At 44.7% G+C, this 20,523-nt stretch overlaps 1 protein-coding gene across 1 annotated transcript; it reads right to left on the bottom strand.

The window, feature by feature from the left end:
• Window positions 1-273: 273 nt before the first annotated feature.
• On the bottom strand, window positions 274-19,778 carry arvcfa (ARVCF delta catenin family member a). The gene is made up of 17 exons (XM_031558727.2): window positions 19,090-19,778; window positions 15,362-15,520; window positions 14,884-14,994; window positions 13,865-14,466; window positions 11,506-11,966; window positions 11,058-11,241; window positions 9,754-9,871; window positions 8,694-8,841; window positions 7,980-7,997; window positions 7,658-7,729; window positions 3,637-3,764; window positions 3,153-3,303; window positions 2,636-2,828; window positions 2,185-2,296; window positions 1,886-1,973; window positions 1,578-1,654; window positions 274-1,241 (listed from the first exon to the last, which is right to left on the bottom strand). Exons 1-17 carry the CDS (start codon window positions 19,108-19,110, stop codon window positions 1,149-1,151), a joined length of 2,736 nt encoding a protein of 911 aa, XP_031414587.1. The 5' UTR covers window positions 19,111-19,778; the 3' UTR covers window positions 274-1,148.
• Window positions 19,779-20,523: the final 745 nt, after the last annotated feature.

The following is a 20,523-nucleotide window of genomic DNA, read 5'->3' on the forward strand; positions in this document are numbered from 1 at the left end:
GCGTCGGTCAATTACTTTTTAAAAGATGAATTCTGCAGGTCACATGTATAGCCCAGGCTACGTTACTTTTAAGTGTGTGATTAAATGTCCATCCCAGAAGGTTGAAAACAGGTAAGGGGGTCTCACATGCAACCGAGAGGTTGGCTTGAAGAGTGAATAGCAGCCAAGTGAATCCCATAAGTGTGGTTTCTTTTTTACCTCAGGCCACATTTGTGGAGTAATACTTCCTGACCATACTCCAGTGATTCTTTCAGTAAGAAGTGCTTTATTTTGTTATTTTTTACGTTTTTATTAATAGTACATTGAAGCAGAGGATGAAATTAATCGTGAAAAGCACATTTCGTGTATTAGCCATGACAGTTAGTTGAATACTCTAAAATTGCATTTATCTGGCTCCATCTCATAAACTAACTATACAAAATATAAATAGACCCTCTTTATCTTTCAATATGCATTGTATAATGCTTACCCGCACACTTGCAACATACAGAAATATAAGTATCTGCATATATCCATAAAGGGAATATCTCTCTGGTTAAAGTAGATCGCATAGGCTATTATGCAAATAAATCATACAGTTGGCCAAGTACTTAACATGAAGTCTTGGAGCATTCAAGTTCATACACAATGTCCTTCTCTCCTTTCTACTGATAGTCATGAAGCTCAAGAAACTCCAGTATAATAGTTTTCATAGTATTCCAAAATAGCATTTAACACGCTAAAATTTCATTATTGTACATGGATGCTGATGTTGTTTCTACCACAGTGATGTGCAATATTTGAAAGCTTTTTCAAAACAATGCATACTGTATATCAAAAAACCTAGGTACATATTTGATTATAGAGCCATGTAGACGCAGAATTACTTGCATGAATACAGCACCCTCCACCCCATCCAATCCCCTATGTTAGGATTCTCTCATGAGCACTGCTTTGGTTCATAAATATACAATAAATCATGTTATACATGAACAGAGGATAGGGTTGGAGCAACACAAGTCATTGGTGTACTTATAAACCGAAATAACCAGGAAACACTGATGAGCTCACTAAGGTATAGAAAACCACTTCACTCTTGTAACACAAAAACAAAATCTTTTTTTACATGTTTGTTTGAAAACGCTGATGATGAAACTGACTCATTGGCTTCAGACCCATGAATCCAGGGGTGGGGGAGTTTGTTCCACCAGCCCAACAGCTGGTCGGTTCCCTCTGATGAAGTGTCTTTTCTCATTGACACTCTGCAGACACACATAAATACAAAAAGACGTCCATGAAAAAAATACATTACATTGCATACTGCAGTACATTACAATGGTATTCAAATAAAGCCTACTATACTTGGCCCAAACTAAAGAATATTAGGAAATAGGAAATATTAGGCATTGTAAAGTGCTGCTGATATTTTACTCTAGCTCTCTATCTCTCTCCTTCCTTCCTTCCTTCCTTCCCTGTCTCTCTCATTCTATCTTTCCCTCTCTGTCTTTTTAGGAAAGGTCTGTGGGAGGAAAAATATTTTATGCAAAAATGTTACGCGTTGTAAAACATTCTCTCAGATCTCTGAGACGTGACAGTACCTGCAACTGTTCCCGTTCCACCATATGACTCGGAACCTCGCTCTGCCTGTCGCTCTGATCAATGCTGTAATACGCATCTGTGAATCAAACAGGAACACACCGTTAACCCAGGCACAACCGCATTCTGTATGTGGATGCTGGTTAAGATCGATACCAGTTTCCATTCCTGTATGGATATTCATTCATTTAAGAGATGCTTTTATCCAGATCAATTTACAGTAGAGTGCCGATAGAGAGGCCTGAAATAATGTTGGACTTCTGACCTTTTTTTTTTTTTACAGCTGACAGCTGCAGTATGCTGTGCTCACCTTGGTTTTTTTCCATCAGAGGAAGGGTGATGTCATCATAGGCTGCCTTTCCATTCTTCACCTTCTTTGGAAGGGTGGAGGCCGAAGGCTGAAATGCATAGTGAGCTGAATGTCAGTTAAATAAAAAGATACATGTGTGATGCTAACTGTGTAACATTTTGTTTTATTTGTTTATTTGTTGTGTGTTGTCAAATTTTGTACTTGTTTACTGTTGGACATTTTCATCCCTGCATCCATCGCTGGCATGCTTTTTTTGTGTTAAGTGACTCATCCTAAAAAGAAAAAAGCCTTTTATGTACCTTGAAGTGTGATTTGTTCCAACCAGCCTTGTAGAGCGTGTTCCTTAGGTCTTTGTAGGCCCAAACAGTCTGAAGAATATGAGAAGCTGCTTTGGTTTCCCTCCCAGATTGGCTGAAAGGAGGAACCCGACCAAAACACAAGATGATGAGAAGAGAAAGTGGAGCACAGCTCAGAGCAGCCTCAGCACTGCAGGGCCACAATGCTTTAAGAAACCTCATGTTAATTAAATCATGAATCATCAACTCATACAACAACACGCAGGCCAATGCCAAAGACATAATTTTTTTCTCATATAGTTTTTTAGCCAGAGTGTTCCTTAACAGACTGCATGGCCTCTTGCCCGTGGTCATTGTCAGAACGGATGTCATCTGATTCACGGTGAAATGCCGTTTACTGCTCTGAGTGCAGGCTTTCTGGTTTCCTGCCCTTTTTGCAATGTTACATCAGTACCTTGTTTTGTTGATGGCGACCAGTTTCTGGATGCCCTGTCCCTGCACCAGGAAGCGAGCATTCTCTGCGCTGTCAGTGATGATCTCCTGGATGGTGTTGAGGACAGCCACCACGGTGTCCTCCTCCAGGTTCTTGGCAGGATGCTGCTGGCCACTCGGCAAGTTGCTGACCAGATCCCGCATGGCATAACTCCCTAGTGGTTCAAATATACCACAAATAATTAACTTTACCTTTTTTTTCTTCCAAATCACTACCACATATGGTAATGTCAGTATACACCAGGCATAGATCAAAATATGTGCTGGAAATGTGAATTTGCATCAATATGTATATAAATTGACTATATATTGAGTGAATACTTCAGTGAAATGTTATCAAATTATTTGACAGGGTTAAATACAGAAAATGTAGCCTACAGTACATGAGTGTACATAACATAAGTTCCACTCTTTGGCATAATATCACCAATGCAAATTTAAGCAAGCGTGTTGTTAGGGTTGCTTGGGGCCATCCCTACCAATTAAATCTTTATTCCGGCGATCGATGGCCAGGTTTCGCAGCGCGATGGCAACAGCTCTGACCACTTTGTCTCCGTCTGAGTGCAGTAGCTCTACTAGAATGGGCAGACCTTTCTCTTTCCGCACTGTTGCTCGGATATAATTGGACCACTATGAAGCAGAATTAAAAGCTGTTAAATCAGATGCTGCTTCGTACTGCCATGGTCTCATGTTCTGCAGAAATGATTCATTACTAGAGTCTTCTATGACGTGCATATGACAATAGGACTGACTTGCATTGCTTAATCTGTGGGCTCATGTCACTCAAGTTACAAAAAAGGTAAACTGACACTCAAAAAAATGACAACAAACTTTATCTAGAGTGTAACATCATGCAGATATGTACCACGTTGCCTAAAATTCAAGTCTGATAGTCACGCTCCAAACAATGTATGTCAACCATGTGAATAAAGATAATTTAATGTCTGTGATAGACCAACTTACAGCCCACTGTCCAGCCGAGAGGTTCTGCAGAGCTCCACCGGCCGCTTCCAGAGTGTTCTGGTTCTGACTTAGTCTGAGGAGGGACAGGTAGAGTCTTACCACCTCCGGCTGATAGAGGAGATCCAGACCTGTGCCACAGGTAAGAGAGACAGCATAAATTACAAAAGACATCATAGCTATTCAGATAAAGAGTAGTGTAGTGAATAGTGCGCTGCTGTTCAGTATGTTATTGTAGTTCTATATTGAAACGTATTTAACATTCAAAGGTTTCTTGAAAAAGCGAAATGTTCTGCGTTGAGCATTTTGTCCAATGAGATGGCTCCACAGGGCTGTGCAGAGGTGACATTTGCTTAAACTAATCAGGAGCCCTCAGAGGATTAATCAGGATGGTCAACGCAAACATTCTACAGAGGCCCTCAAGTTTTCAATGTACCAAAGTAACTTAATTTTTTTGCATAATTATAAAATATATTGAACATACTGACAACATGTTTGCTCACAAAATAGGTTATATATATATGCACATTGCTGAATGTATCTACATTTTAATAAGGACTCTGGGCAACACTTTAGACTGCTGATCAATACATCAACAAAATATCTCCCACAGGTTGCATCCTCCCACACATGTCTGCAAAATCGTCTCTATCACAAAGTTAACTTTAGATGGTACAGCTCCAGCTCATCCGCACCCACTGTCTCGCTTATAAAAACTGTCAGCTGTCTTCTGCTTAGAATGGATGGTTCGGTGGGGCGAAAAAAAACTTAACATCAGGGAGGGAACACAATCCTCAATGGTGAGCATCAGTTAACATTTTTGGCTGTTTTCACATTTTAGCTCTGATGAAGGTTTAAAGGTTTAGATGAAGGTTTAAAAGCCCAGAATTAGGCTACACAAACCACATACATGGATTACCTAAAATTGTGACACTATGAGGACTGCAAACTGGTGTGTGTGGTAGAGGGATTAAAGTGATCCTCCGTGATGCCCCATGACTTTTACACCCACAAATCCAGAATGGAGCCCCCTTTGTTTGTAAACACTCAAATGTTGATCAGGACCATCTTTTTGCATTTTTTTTTCTCCTCAATGACCAGAGCATTTGATGCATCTGATGGCGCGGGCTTGGGAGATTGGAAGTAAATCTGTCGTGAGCTGGGTGGTGTTTATTCAACTGCTGCGTCTGCGGTGTCTGCCCAGTGAGACCAAGCCTGTCAAAGGGTCTGGCCAAGTGGCATGTGCCAGTCTCAGCCCTAACACGTCCAAATGGGTATCATGTCTACAGAGAGAGAGAGTGGTGGTGTGGAGATGCAGCACTGTTCACTGTAAGGAGGGAGAAGTGTGAAGTATTACGGCTACATTTCACACATTTACATCAGGTTTTTTTAATCTCCTTCTTGCTCAAATTGGTGAGTGAGGTTGACTTGCGCTAAATAGCATGAAATGGTTTAAGTTCAGCCGGATGGAAATTTGTAGAGATGCATTGATGATTCAACTAAAACCCCCTCTTTTCACCAGGGAGTGAAGAGGACAGATTTTTTAGTAGTAGCAGATTTTCCATCTTCCATTCCAGAAATAAGCAGAGAATTACCGAACCATTTGTGTAACTATGCTAGTGCTTTTTGATACTCTGCTGCCAAGGCAACGAGGCACTCACACAGTTTCTGATCTTGACATTGAATAGAACACAGTCACATCTGGTCATACGGTGTGTGAAGCCTAGGCATTGCTCTGGGCACATGAGATCATCAGCATAAACATTATTACCGCACAGCATCACACGCTCTTTCTTGAGACGTCAGAGACTGTCCGTGGCCAGCATGGTCGTGGATTGTTCAAGCTCTAACATCCATTTCCACCATTTGTACTCCTCATTATTCTGCTTTTTTTTCCATCTTCCAAAGGTCAAATCTTTCAAGGGAGTTTATGTTAGTCCATTACTGCTCCCAAAAGCACTCTTACCACACAGTTTGAGGTAATGTGTCAGACAAACAGTGAACCGAACTGTGGCTTAATTTGGTATTCAGCCAAAAGATTTTCACTTATTTGGTTTTTGCATCATCCAGGAAAACTTTTGTTGGGGATTTTTTCCTGACTAAGAGATACTCATATGCAAAGACATAGCCAACCATTTATCATACCCATCGCAAGTGTTGCATGGCATTTGTTTACAGTGGCCCGTGTTAATTATAGCTCAGAGCCCATGTGTTTCAAAAGACCCAAGCCCAGAACACTCCATGCCTTCCATGTGCAACATGAACCAAATCCATCCTGACAGCCGCTCTCCCTTCATGCCAGATTTTTTCCTCCATATTTAAAAAACACCTAAGATTAAAAAGCATACTGTCAAGTCAGCTTTGTTCATTTCAGTGAGGTGATCACGTACAAGTGTGTCACAGAGTTTAATCCACAGTCAAAATGAAGTTCGAGCCCCAACTCGGATGCCGTCAGAAAGAGTGACCCAGTTACATACAATTACACAAGACTTTTCCATCAGTCTTCAGTAATCTCTCCTATATTCCAGCAAGTACTATTAATCTCTTATCTTCAGCATCTCACACATCTATCAGTCTACCTAAACTGATGAACCGCTTTGATAAACTGACAAGCTGACAGAGAAAAGAAAAGCATATGCACTTATCATTACATCAGATCTATCACTTTTCATTAAACGGTTTCGGTACCACAGGGCAGTAAAGTGTGGTGATAAAAATGCGATGGATGAGATGCTCTAGTCCTTGCAGAAGAACCTGCATCATATAATGCACTTCCTGTTTGTGTACCCTTCAGAAGTCTGGGTACCAAAAATATGTCTTATTGGTTCCACTTACAATTCTCAAATTAGCCATTATATCCTTTTTATAGCTTTTTTTGTGAAGCATTTTAGTCTTAGCATCGAAAGTTTTCAGCGCTGAAGAACCTTTTCCACTAACAGCGTTGTTAGTGTAAAAAAGGTTCTCCACCAAACCTTTCAATTTTCAATTGAAAAGTTACCAAAAGCTATAAATATGCCCATTGAAAACATCGCCGAGCAGAAGAGAGTGAAGGAGTTTGCTGGAACAAGCATATGTACTTGGAGCAGATGCCTTAACACATGTTCATGTTCAAATAGCTGGTCTAATGTGTTGTGTTGATACACACACACACACACACACACACACACACACACACACAGAGAGAGAGAGAGAGACACGCACGCACACACACACACACACACACACACACACACACACACACACACACACACACACACACACACAGAGAAACGCACACACACACACACACACGCACACACACACACACACACACACACACACACACACACACACACACACACACACACACACACACACACACATTCACCACTCATCTCCCGCCAGCAGCCTACATGTCTCTCTGTTCACATTTCTCTGCTGTTGCCCATTTGCATCTCAGCCTACTCACACTCATAACTCCTGCCTTGCTGGCTCTCCCACGCTTACCATTCAACATCTCTCTCTCTCTCTCTCTCTCTCTCTCTCTCTCTCTCTCCCTCTCTCTCTCTCTCCATCTCTCTCTCTCTCTCTCTCCCTCTATCTCTCTCTCCCTCTCCCTCTCTCCCTCTCTCTCTCTCTCTGCCCTCTTCCCCTTTCTTCCTGTACTTTACACCTCAAAACCCATCCTCTGACACATCCCTCTGCACACTGTACCAAGACAAGTTAACAAGCTGAGCATTTGTGACTTGTTTTTTTGTTTGTGAAATCCGTTGACATGCCTGGGTGTAAAAATGTGCTCGATCTGAGAGCAAAAAAATATACACCTCGTTTGAACAGATTTGTCAGTGCAGCATGGTGAGTGTGTGTGAGTGTGTGTGTGTGTGTGTGTGTGTGTGTGTGTGTGTGTGTGTGTGTGTGTGTGTGTGTGTGTGTGTGTGTGTGTGTGTGTGTGTGTGTGGTCACACCGTGTTCCTTGTTTGTCCTCAGCTCACATGGTGTGTGACAAAGCAGCGTTGTGAATGAGCTGACGTGTAAGCACACTTACCTTTCATTGCCATGGGACGCTTGGGCATGTCCAGAGTGCTGTATTTTTTGTCACACAAGCTGTGGCGTTTGCCTGCAGGGACAGGGTTTTTCATCAGACGCGCATCACACAATCACTTTGATTCTGTATAATGTCAAGGTATGAGGCATGCCAATGTCCAAACAACAGAACAAAAGGAGTAGGAGTTTCTGTGGGTTGGGTGAGTGGGAGGAAATACTGTAGCTGTGGAGTGTCAGGAGGAGATAAAGAAGCAAGGTTCCATCACTGAAAAGATGAGAAATAAAGAAAAGAAATAGCAGGCAAGAGAAACATGCACACTTACACTGACTGAACCATTCCTCTGCAGTCAATGATTGGAGAAACCAGTGCCAGAGAGAGTACATGAAAGAAACAAAAGAGGAAGGTAGGAAATAATATCATAATTTTTCTTTTTCTTTTTTCAGCTGAAGATTTGTGAAACCTTTTAGTCGCCATTATCTTAATTAGAGTATGAACTGGAAATGTATGATTGGACATTAATCAAGAACAGGCGACTTCCATCTCTAATTCAATTGATTCTCTCGGGAGTTAATCAGTCAGCTATAATGGAGATTATGTAATACAACTCAATACCAAATAAAAGGTTGGCTTATCAGCAAATGGCTGACAATGGTCTTCTAGCATTTATGTTGTATGTTTAATTTCCCTATTGGGAGCATAAACCACTGTTCTTTGATCAAAAAAAAAATTTGATTTAAAAAAAAAAAAAATCTTTGATCAGTTGTGAGGTCCTATTTGAAATGTATGGTACATTCAGCTCACGTCATGTCACTTATATTTCCATAGCACATTTAAAAACAACAGGAGATGTATGTATTCCTCTGCATGTTACTGGCAACAGTAACCCTTGAGGTCATCACCACATTCTTTGTTAGTAAGTAAATGTTTGTTTTTGGAAACATTGCATAAACATGCAGTTCTCTTCACTGCAACACCTAGTTTCCCCCGGCCTGCTGGCCTTTTGGTTTTGTTTTGTGTTTTGATCCAGTTGGCTGACCTTTGGCAGACTCCTCTTTCTTGCACAGATGCCCCCCTGATCGCGCGATCTTATTGGCCGCTTGGCTCTTGAATCGCTCCGCCCCTGGCACCTCTTTGTGGACGTGATAAGAGAGGTTGCGCAGGATGCACACACAGTTCTCCACAGCCTGGGATGAAAGTAAAGACAAAAACAAACATCAGCACGAGAGAGGGAGACAGACAGAGAGAGGGAGACAGACAGAGAGAGAGAGAGAGAGAGAGAGAGAGAGAGAGAGAGAGAGAGAGAGAGAGAGAGAGAGAGAGAGAGAGAGAGCAGACACTCTAAACAAACACAATATGTTCATGATCGCTGTGGGGGTTCAGTAGCTGACCCGAGCTGACGGTAGCACTCTTATCTGCTTTAGCTTTATTTATCCGTCCACTTGAGGTAATGGATAGAGAGGTGTCTGATGAAAATACAGGGCGTGCATTAGTTCCTCATTTACAGTCACAGATATTTTGTTTGTCACGACTTGACAGATTAAACATGAAACATGACAGTAAAGCAATGGAAAACACATTACTGTGAAAAGTATTTGTAAACATATCTGCATAATTTGTTTAAGCTTTGTTGTGTATTGGTAGCATCAAATTAGTTGTCGTCCAGATTTCAAACCTTCCTGTTCATATGTGGTAACGTGAATGGGCAGAATGTCTGCTTTCTTGAGGTTGTGGTTTAACTGTGGCAGTCATGGGAAATCCTTTTTCCAATTTATCGGTTTACTGAAAAGCGACAGATGCAAAACGTTTTCTCAAGGCTTAGCTAAGTTCTTGACTGCTGGAAATTACATAAAAACTTCCTCATGATAGTTCCATTAGGTGTTTTACTGAACTCTTCTTCAGTGTTTGAAGTTGAGTCGAAAGATCTCTGCAGGCTGTTTGCTAAGAGTACATGAAAATCCTCAGTATTGTAAATCACTGTTAATTGTAGTGTTGATAGTTCGGGTAGCAACTCCCTCCACACACACACGCACGCACACACACACACACACACACACACACACACACACACACACACACACACACACACACACACACACCTTGTTGTTCACATCCTTCCTGGCCACTGCAGACTGAAGGGCGTGAAGCAGAGCGTCGACAAGCCCCTCACAGTCCCTCAGGCGCTGTCGAGCCTCCGCTCCGTCTGAGCTCACGTTCCTGCAGGTGACACACGTCACACACACGTCACACACACGTAACACACACGTCACACACACACATCACACACCCGCTAGACGCAACCCCGTTAGATGCACACACCCATCATAGTGTGAACACGGCCACTTGGTTTACTAGCACAAGCACTTAGTATCCAGTCCTATGAGTTTCACTTAACTGTACTGGATACACAAATGTAGGGAGGCAACCCGTGGCATGAGGCTATACATACTTAGCACACACATAAAAGCACACACATGCATATCCTCAAGACACATTATCATCACACTCTGATCATACATGGGAGAGAATCTCTTTGAGTGTAGTACTCCAAACACACAGTCACGCCGTGTTTGATCACACAAGAATCACAACGTGTCTTTGATGGGCAACAGGAGAGCTTAGCGCCACAGAAATCAAAAGCAGTCAGTCCACCTCTGAGAAATGCCTGAGATGGCTCGAGGGGAAACCTGCACTGGAATTCTACTGCATCATTAGATACACACATTCTCATCCTCCACACACACCAAACACAACTCACACAAACTCATAATGTACACAAACATCGCTAACACACACACACACACACACATACACACACACACACAAACACACACACGCACACACACATACACACACACACACACACACACACACACTTACAGTTGGAAGGAGAAAAGCCCTCAAGGGGTACGTTTACTGCTGGCTCATGGTGTTACATTTAGCGAAATAGTTTTCCAGTCCCAGCATGCCTTTGGGCAATGGGACAGCTCAGCACTAGCAACACTAGCAAACAAACAGCGGTGACCTCATGAGAGGTCTCAGGGAAGCCAGCGGGAAACCTGCCAGATATGATTCTATAGTTTCATTTAGATATATTCTAGATACACACACACACACACACACACACACACACACACACACACACACACACACACACACACACACACACACACACACACACACACACATTCTCTCTCTCTCTCTCTGTTTGTCTGTTTCTCACTCTCTCACTCTCTCTCTCTCTCTCTCTCTGTCTCTCTCTCTCACACACACACACACACACACACACACAATTAAATTGGAGAGGATAAAGGAGATCGAGTGGACACTCTGACAATTCAGAAGGTTACGCAGCACACACTCTTACACAAAGAAATGCCTTACTTCCATGGTTCTAACCCACCTTAAGCATCCAGATGTGTTCTTGAAGACAGTAGTCCAGTCGGACTCGCGTGGCTTGGATGGGTCACTGGGCTCTAAGCCCCAGCCCGAGTGAGGGATGATGATCTCATTGCTGAGCATCTGAAGCCCATGGTTTATCACCTGCATCTTCAGAGGCTCATGGGAAGAGAGGTTCCACAGGGTGCCTGAGAGAAATCACCATGTTTGTTGTCCAAAATATATTCAAGTGTGACTAATAGCATAACACAACCCAAATTATGTGAGTTTTGTCAGTACTCTTAAATCTATGAAACAAAATCTACAAAACGCTGACATTGTTTTTCCAAACTGAGGTATTAATCAGTTTAAATTTCTACCCTGATGAATGTGATTTCTATCATACTGCCACCGTTTTCACACTGATTTGTGATATGTTGTCTCACAGAGATATTCGTCAACCGTGTATATACCTGAGGCTAGCTCTCTGACCTCCATATCACTGGACTTCCTAAGCAGGCGGATCAAAGCAGGAATCCCATCACAGTTCCTGATGGCCACTTTGTTCAGGTGGTCCTTCCCAAAAGAGATGTTCCGCAGCGCCCCGCAGGCCTTGCGGTGGACCTCGGCCTTGGGGTGATCTAGGAGCCCCACCAGGACCGGCACGCCCCTTAACTGCCTCACCTCCTGCTTCACCTGGTCGTTCTCGTAGCACAGGTGCTGCAGGTAGGCTGCCGCGTTGGCCTTCACCGGGTCCATAGGGTGGCCCAGCATGCAGATGACCTCCCGCAGGTTGGGGTCCCTCCAGCGCGGGTCCCGCCGCATGCCGTCCAGACTGGCCAGGGAGCCCCGCTTCTGGGCGGCTAGCGTGTGCATGCGGTAGAGGTCCTGCAGGTAGGGGAGCTGGAGGGCCTCCATGCCGTCATACCCTCCTCTGGGGAGTGGAAGAAGAACAAGGGAGAGAGGGGAAAGATGAGAACATAAAAAGTCAAAGCTTCTTTTTCAATACGAAAAAGAATGAAGACGAAGAGGCGCAGGCGAGGCTAGAGGTGGGGGAAGAGTTATCTTCTGTCGCTGACCCTTTGGGCAAGAGCAAGGTAAAAGGGAATGAAATGAACCATTGAAAAGAACTGAACCGAAACGAAAAGAACCATTTAGACTCAACTTTAATATCTCCCAGTTTAAAATCGATCTCCAGACAGCACTCTATCTCGACCTCGATTTACCAAACAAAGGCTGACCTTGTTTTCTGATATTCAAACAGTATGATGTTCACATGAAATGTCATTTCTGTCTCTCAAAAAACATACATTTCTATGGGTAACCTATGGTGATGTCTATGTCCCGTGTTAGTGTGACATAGCATAGACAAGCACAGTAGACAAGCAGTACGGTATAAATGGATGGGGTTATGTTTATGTGAGTCAGAGAGATGACGGGCCCAGCATGTCATGGGCTGTCTGAATGTAAAAAATGTAGGATCAGTTATCAACAGTGGACACAAGGTGAAAAAGTTCCCTTTATGTTCGCGATCTATTCTCCATCAAAGAGCCTTGAAGTCTACTTTGATCTCTGATGAAGACTCTGCTTTGAACCCAAATGAGACCCCCTTCTGAACATATTTGATTATCAGCTTTAAAAATTAAGAAGAACGATTTTTTTTAAGCCTGGAGGTACCCTTTTGCAATTGGTCATTTCACAAGAGTAAGATCAAATACATGCTTTCTATGCACTGTATGCAGTGGGTTTCGGATAATCTGTGGTTTTCTAGAAAGATCCAGTGGCGGAGAGGAGAAAGCAGAACATGCCTGATTCTGAAGCAGTGGAGACAGACACTTTTACATCCACTCATTACACAAACGATCACTGCTTGAGTCCCCTGAGACTGACATCCATGAACCTGGCTCTGCTTGAAAACATATCACAACAGTTGCTACAGAAAAATTATATCGGAAATACTGTAGGCTATAATGAAATCCACGAGCTTGGCCTTGTTTGCACATAGCTGCAGATGGATAACTTAATATTCCACCCTACCTGTAGTTTTAAAACATCTTAAGATGCTTCTCTGTGCTTAATTGAAATGAAAGACTTGAGGATGAGTGAAAACGGAGGTGGAGTAAGAGGGTATTTACTCACAATATTGTCTAAGTGCTACTGGGCCTGGAGTACTCTCTGTCCCATTGAGTGGAATTTATAGGTGTGTTTACGGCCAACAAAAAATTAACCATCTTGTGCAAATGATCTGCAGTGCTTCCTTGTTATTATTTCTAGTTGTCAGGGCAACTGAATGATCACAATAGAGCCTGCTGGCTGGCTCGTGAGTGGGGTGAGCAGACCACAGGCTCGGTTGCATCATGTAATGACCTCAACGTGCTTGGATAATGAAATTTTGTCCATTTTTAAAATAAAACCACTTAAATTGTGCCATAACTGATGTTGACACAGAGACAAAATGCACGCATAAATATATTAGGTTTGAGAACACCATTGCATCATTCCCAATGGGTACAAATCAGCCAGCAGTATTAATGAGATATACATATGATCATGTATAGATAACTCTTAAATCTTTTAGAAATCATTAATCATGTATTCCACAAAATCGCTTGATTCCATTAACATCTATTAAGATGCTATAATGAAACTAAGTATGGTTCATCTGCAATTTCCTATGTTAGTTTCTACAAACTTATTTTTAAACTATTAAGCATTTAGCAACAGACACACAGAGCCTTAGAGGCTTTCCTGTTTTAGGTGAATCTGTAAGTATTTCATATGCTCCATATACGCATCATATGCAACTGATATGTATAGTCCTCTCGGTCCTACCTCATTTTAGGGAGATCTCTGATGAGGTCATGGGGTGGCCTGAAGAACTGGGTTCCCCCCAGGGTGTGGTGGCCGTCCATTGGGTGCTCCGGCTTGATGTCCCCGCCCCCCTGCTCGCCCTCGTTGGGGGCGTGGCTCTCAGTGAGCCCGCTCTGGGCGGCGCGGGCGCAGAGGTCGCGGGGGAGGGGCAGGGTGTAGCAGCTCTCGGGCAGGTAGCTCCGCGGGGGCCAGACGGGCGTGTGTGACGACAGGAAGTTGGCGGGGAGGTGGGTCAGGGTGGCAGGAGGCTGGGGTAAGCCGCCGTTGAGGGCGATGAAGCTCTCGTGTATGCTTCCGAGCCCAAGAGGGGTTTTGGGGATGGGGTCGGGTTGCGCTTGTGGGAGTGGTGGGGGTTCAGTCTGACTGGGCGGCGGAGGTGGGAAGATGTTTTGGCCCGGAGTGTTGGCGTTGCCATCTGTGGTTGTGTTAGTGTTTGTGGTGGCTGCCGGCTCATGGGTTGGTTCATCTCTGTCCACTGGGCTCTTTGGGATGGATGAGTTATGGGTGTCTTGAGGGCATGGCTCCTCTGGTTTGGCTGACTCTGTCTCTGTAGTCTGAGTGTCCTGTGGGGAAGCCAAGACCATTAGCATTTATTATAATTGTTAATCATATCCTCACTTTAATATCAGGCACTTATTGCACCGTATTACACTGGGTGCACATTAAATTCCAAGTACATCAGCCAGCACTGTGAGCTAATCCTCTAATATCTGAAAAAGCGCCTTAAATGTAGTTTCTGTTCACTTTAGAAGCACCATCCACATAGTATTCAGATATCATATTACAAAGTCAATGCTTCTTTTTAAGTATGCCATCAACATATATTCTGTACAGTATGATGTTCTATGGTTTTCTATGATTTTGTCCTATGGTGATTTGGTCCTGTGAGTGCATTTGGTCCTGTGAGTGCAGTTGGTCCTGTGGTGATTTGGTCCTGTGTGTGCATTTGAGACATGAACACATTACATAGGAGTCCTCACCTCAAGCTGTGTCTGGTCCACCTCCTCGTGGGAGGTGCTGCAGCTCATGGGGTTCATCTCCGTGTCTGGGCTGGAGGATTTCTCTGTGAGGGTGACTGAGCTGTCCTCCCGCTTTACCGCATGTGAGAGAAAGCCTGCATTAGCATAATGAGCTGAGGTATGATCTCATTAACAACTGCATCATGCTCCAAGGGCATACTTAAAATACATTTAACGTTCCCTGGCAGACAAATAAAAACAACGAAAAAGAAAACAAACCCAAAATAGCAGTTACCCTCACACAGACACACTCACAACTGTCACAACCATTATTGTGTAAAGGAAGCTGGGCAAAACACCGCCTGGCACAAAATGTATGTTCTTTTTGCCCTTGTTTTTCCAACAAAGCTAACAGTGTGGTCATGTAATGCTGTGTCTTTAGGGTCTATGGGGGGTGAGGGGGGGGGGGGGGTTGGTGGGGTGGCGGAAGTAGGCCTACCTCCGTGTCCGCGTGGCTGGTGCCTCCATTGCTGGAGGTGGCGGTGGACTTGAGGGAGGTGGGAGTATCCGGAGCCTCTGCAATAGGGGCCATCTCCTCAGGCTGCTCCCCGGGCTCCTGCCTCCCCTGGGCGCCAGAGCCATCCTCTGAGCTGTGCTCCTGAGAACCAGAGGATGGAGAGAAAGGGGGGGGGGGGGATAGCATGGGGGTAAAAAAAGAGAGGGGAGAGTAATAAAAAAAAGAGGTATAGTTGAAGGTTGAACAAGAAGGGGGTGGAGGGTGCACAGGGGATGGGTAGGGAGAACAAGCAAGGCAGACAGAAACATAGTTGAAAGAGAGGGCGTGGGAGAAAAGATAAAGATAGAAAAAGAGAATGCATATTAGCAGACTACTGCAACATCATGTTTGTTACTGTGGAGTTTCCCCTCATTCCCCAGTCATTAACGATCCCCTACACTCAGCACATCTCATCTTGGCAGCTGCATCCAAACACAAGGAAGGTTACCTATGATGTTGATTACTAATAGGGTATAATGATATGATTTCATACATTTCTGCTGTCATTTTTATGAGGTGCTCATTACCTTAGAAGACTTATGTCCTAATAAAACATAAAACCATCATTTGCTTTGCTGCCTTGAAATGCAAGATTGCTTTTAAACACAGAGCCGTTCTGATAATTTGAATGTCATTAATGTGTTTTTTATTTAAAGCCAGCTCCTATTTACCTAGTTGTTCCCAAAAACAGACATCTACCAAACCTTTAAGTCTAAGGACCCTATTACCTTTGCTTGTTGTAATCTTTTCTTAAAGGCATCAAACTGCCACTGTCCAGCTAGAGCTTGTAGAGTTGCCATTTGAAGGCATAAAGACAAAAAATGAGTATGAATAATATTGATAACATTGATGAATGTGTCGTTGGTGCCCTAAATTGGCACAGCTACACTTAACACATTAGCCCCTCTGGAGGTTAGAATTATATCTCTCTACAATTGCCATTTTGTGCTCATAGAGTGGCATCCATTAACATAAAATTAATGTAAAATGGCTACATTCTCTTTAAGTAAAAAAAAAAACTGAATTCAAATAAAGAGAAAAATAATTGCTTAAAGGGAATAGCTCAAATACATGGACAATTAATTATGCACAAGATTAGTGTCTCCAAAACATGCAGACTTCTCTTAAATTATCAGGAGATAATACCCCTGAAAGAAAACTTTTAATATTTAATGACTGCATTTGCATTATTTGGCAAATGTACTGATCGCTTATTTGAATAAAAAGATGCTTGCAGAAGGAAAATAGTGGGCCTCTTTTGATGCAGAGGCTTTGGTCTCCATACTGTGCTGTCCTCCCTGTGACTAGACAGCCAGCGTGTCATTAAAGTGGACACATGTACCAGACAGTAAGAGAGGTCACACTGTATACTAAATATTCATCTCCTTTTTATGAGTGTACTGTGATCAGTATGAACCTCAGTGGACTGACAGATCCCTTCAGTTGTTAGTTCATCAATCAGGCTAGCACACAACACAGTGGAATAACAAGGGCTTGAGTCCATAGACAAATCACTGCAGTGATAGTGCTGCCCATTATTTCTGAAGCTCTGGCACTTTCCGTGGCCAGCTCAGCAATTATTATTCCTTAGATTTCACTTTTTATGCATGTGGAGTTTGATGAGGCCTCTGACTGTGCAGCCCTTTACTACCTTGTGGTTCCGAAGAGGAACGACATGACGTTCTATAACACAATTTGTGAGGACAAATGTGGCACTCAGCTCAACATGTCATGACACGCGCTCTGGTTGATTTCTTAATAACGAAACAGTGAAATCTGCTGCGATCTGAAAGCTTTCGCTCAAAACAACACTTGCGTCAGTGACCCACAAATCCTTCAGTAGATAGTAGAGGGCCACTACACACACTGATGCTTGGGGATGAACTGCACCCTCGGAATGCAGCGGAAGGAGGATCAACTCTGATGTTTAATAAGCAGGCTGATCGTTAATCGGGGGGGACAGAGTGATGCTCACTAAATATTCAACAGGAAAAAGCGCTGGGCTTCATGTAAATCAGGCCGCCGTGTGCCACACCATGCAGAAGATGAAAGCCTGGCGGCTGCCCGTGTGAAGGGAGCGTGCTCCAGACTCCCCCCGCTCCTGCGATGGGGGGCGCGATGAAATAATCGTTTCTGCACGCGCTAGTCGAGCATGCCAGCTGCCCCCGTCACGTCTATTTGGGCAAAACCCCGCAACCGCGGAGAGCTCCGAGGGCTGAGCAAATAGACACCCTCCTTTTTCCTCTTCCTTTTTTTTTATAGATTTCTCTCATGCTGTCAGGCACCTATTAACACCCCTACCCTCCACCCGCCCACCCACCCAGCCACCCCATCTCCCTGGGCCATTAGATCAAACTGTAGCACACAGGTGGATGGCACAGGGAGACTCACTACCCCAGAGCCCAGAGCTCAAGGGCACTAAACATTCATCCCGGATCTGAGCCCTCTGTCGTCTCAGGCTCAGGCTCAACGACAAGAGAAGGTGCTTGAGAGATATCTTCCACGGTGAAAACCACAATGTTTGTGAGTGATTTTAAAGCAGTCAAAGCCAGCCAGGTTTCTCAGTGCACAGCTGCATGGTTAGTGTTGAAGGAGGAGGGATGTGGGGGGGGGGATCAGAGCCTTGCCAGAGCAGAACCCCCCCCCTAACCTCCTCCTCATTCACAACAAACATTTGCCTCATCCCTCATAAGGACAAAGCTTTATCAACGCACTCGACAGCTGCAGCACATTTATTATATCGAGCTGCTTTTTGCCAATATCCATGCAACATCAGGCCGACGCAATCAATCGCATTAGCGGAATCACTCGTCCATGCATGGGCATTAGTATGGCAGCCCTCTTTTTTTTATCCGAGCCACTGCAGGGTGCTTTTCCCCCCTCGTCTTGGAGGAAAACAGACTCACCACAGGGTCTAGCCCTTTTTTCCCCCCAAACTGCGGACTGTAGCTGTTCCAGCCAGCTCACAAGGCTGCAATGCTGAGACTATCCCACCTAAGAGTGTGTGTGTGTGTGTGTGCGCATGTGAGAGAGAGTGTGTGTGTGTGTATGTGTGCAGATACGTGAGTGTGTGTGTGTGTGTGTGTGTGTGTGTGTGAGTGTGCAAGAGTGTGTCTGTGTGCTATATCTGTGTGTCACTTGTGTGCGTGCTTATATTTGTTTGTGTGTGTGTGTGTGTGTGTGTGCGTGTGTGTGTGTGTGTGTGTGTATATGCGTGTATATGTGTGTGTCGCATGGTACAGTACAGTACAGCACAGTAACAACACTGTCACCAATGTCACTTCTGTGAGCTGGGGTGGCACATCATGTTCTGTATGCCGGTGCTGTAAGCCGCTGTCATTTCCCCATTATGTTCCCTCCCAGATCAAACCCACCTCAGCATAATACAGGACTACATATGTGCTACGGTCAGTCATGCCCATCACCGCTGAACAGACCCACGCACATATATACGGCGCTCCACTCCGCCAGTGAATGAATGGCTGTTTCCCAGAGAGAGCACTAGAAATGACAGGTCTATCAGACATACATGGAGCTGTTAACTGTTTAACATATGCTCTCTCTGAAGCTGTCAGTCTCGAGAAAAAAAAGAGTGTTGGGGGAAAATCAACGTGTAAAAGGACGTGGTGAGCACAGCAGCAGAATGAACGCACTCCTGGGCTCACACTCACCTCTTTAACCTCGGCAGGCATAGTGATCGTCCTCCTCGTCTTGCGCTTCTAAATCACTGCCATCTGAGAGAGAGATTGAGAGCGAGGGGGGAGAGAGAGAGATTGCGAGCGACAGAGCAGTCCCTCGTCCCTTCCACTGGTATTTTTTTATAGAGTTTGTCCGTAAGAGTGGTGCTGCCAGTTCAGACACGAGAAGCCATCCCTCCTCTTCTTGAAAGCGCACACACACACACACACACACACACACACACACACACACACACAAATACACACACTCACACACACAGAAAATCACATGCGCATACAGAATGGCACACACGCGCGCACATGCCACGCACACACAGTCACTCACTGTCAGCTCAGGGAAATTACTGCTTGCAGCCGCGCCGGAGACGTGCTGAATCGACAACAAAAAGGGAAGCCCTGTTATCGCAGGAGAGCCGCGCAACGCTACAAAAGACCTGATCCATGCTCCATGTTATCTTTCACCTTCCATGTCAATTCATCCCAATCCGGAGGAGAGGAGAGGAGAGGAAAAAAAGGGGACACTTCAAAGGACGGGATGAAGCTGGATGTACAAGTGCAGCGCTCTGTATTCTGCGCCGTTCTCTCTTCGTCTCCCTCCTCCCTCTCGATGTGCTACTCCTCTCGCTCTGTATTCTCTCTCAACTCTCTCTCCCTCCTATCTCTGTCTAGCTCTATTCTCTCTCTCTCTCTCTATCTCTCTATCCTTGCTCTCTCTCCCACCGTTCTCTTTCCCTCACTGTTTTCTTTCCCATTTCTGCTCCCCACTCTCTCTACTCTGTCCTCTCTCTCTCCTTCAGCCCCCCCTCCTTTACCCTCTTTCCTTCAGCCTTCTCTCTCCCTCTTTCTATCTTCCCCCTCTCTCTTTCTCTCTCTCTCTTCCCCTTTCTCCCCTCCTCCCTCTCTCTATCTCCCTCTGACTCTCTCCATTCTTCCTTTCTCTCCCTCTCTCTCTCTTTCTCTCCCCCTTACCTCTCTCTCTCTCTCTCCCTGCAACCAGCATGCATGCACACAGTGTTCCTTGTGGGACTGAGGGAGGCAGTGCAGCTGGAGCACACCGAGCAGCCTGCGCTGCATCAACCCAACCCAACCCAGTTCTGTCCAGCTCAACTCAATGCCCCCCCCCCCCCCCCCCCCCCCCCCCTACCCCCCATCCTCCCGCCCCCCTCACAGCTCGGGCCCATTCCCGGTCTAATTTAGCACGCCACTGTCCACCCGACCGCAGGGCCTAGGAGAGTTGTTGTGTCGTTGCTGGATGCCAACCTTTCCCCACCAACCTCTGCTCCGCTCTACCCAGGCACAGGGAAGGGTGGGCACTGCATCCAGAAGGGAAAGGGCACGCTGTCATAATCAGTTGCCATGGTAGATTTAGCTTTTTTTTCTTTCTTTCATGCTCTCCCTTCGTGTAAC

Source organism: Clupea harengus, chromosome 21 (genome assembly GCF_900700415.2).
Source record: "Clupea harengus chromosome 21, Ch_v2.0.2, whole genome shotgun sequence".
NCBI lineage: Eukaryota > Metazoa > Chordata > Actinopteri > Clupeiformes > Clupeidae > Clupea > Clupea harengus.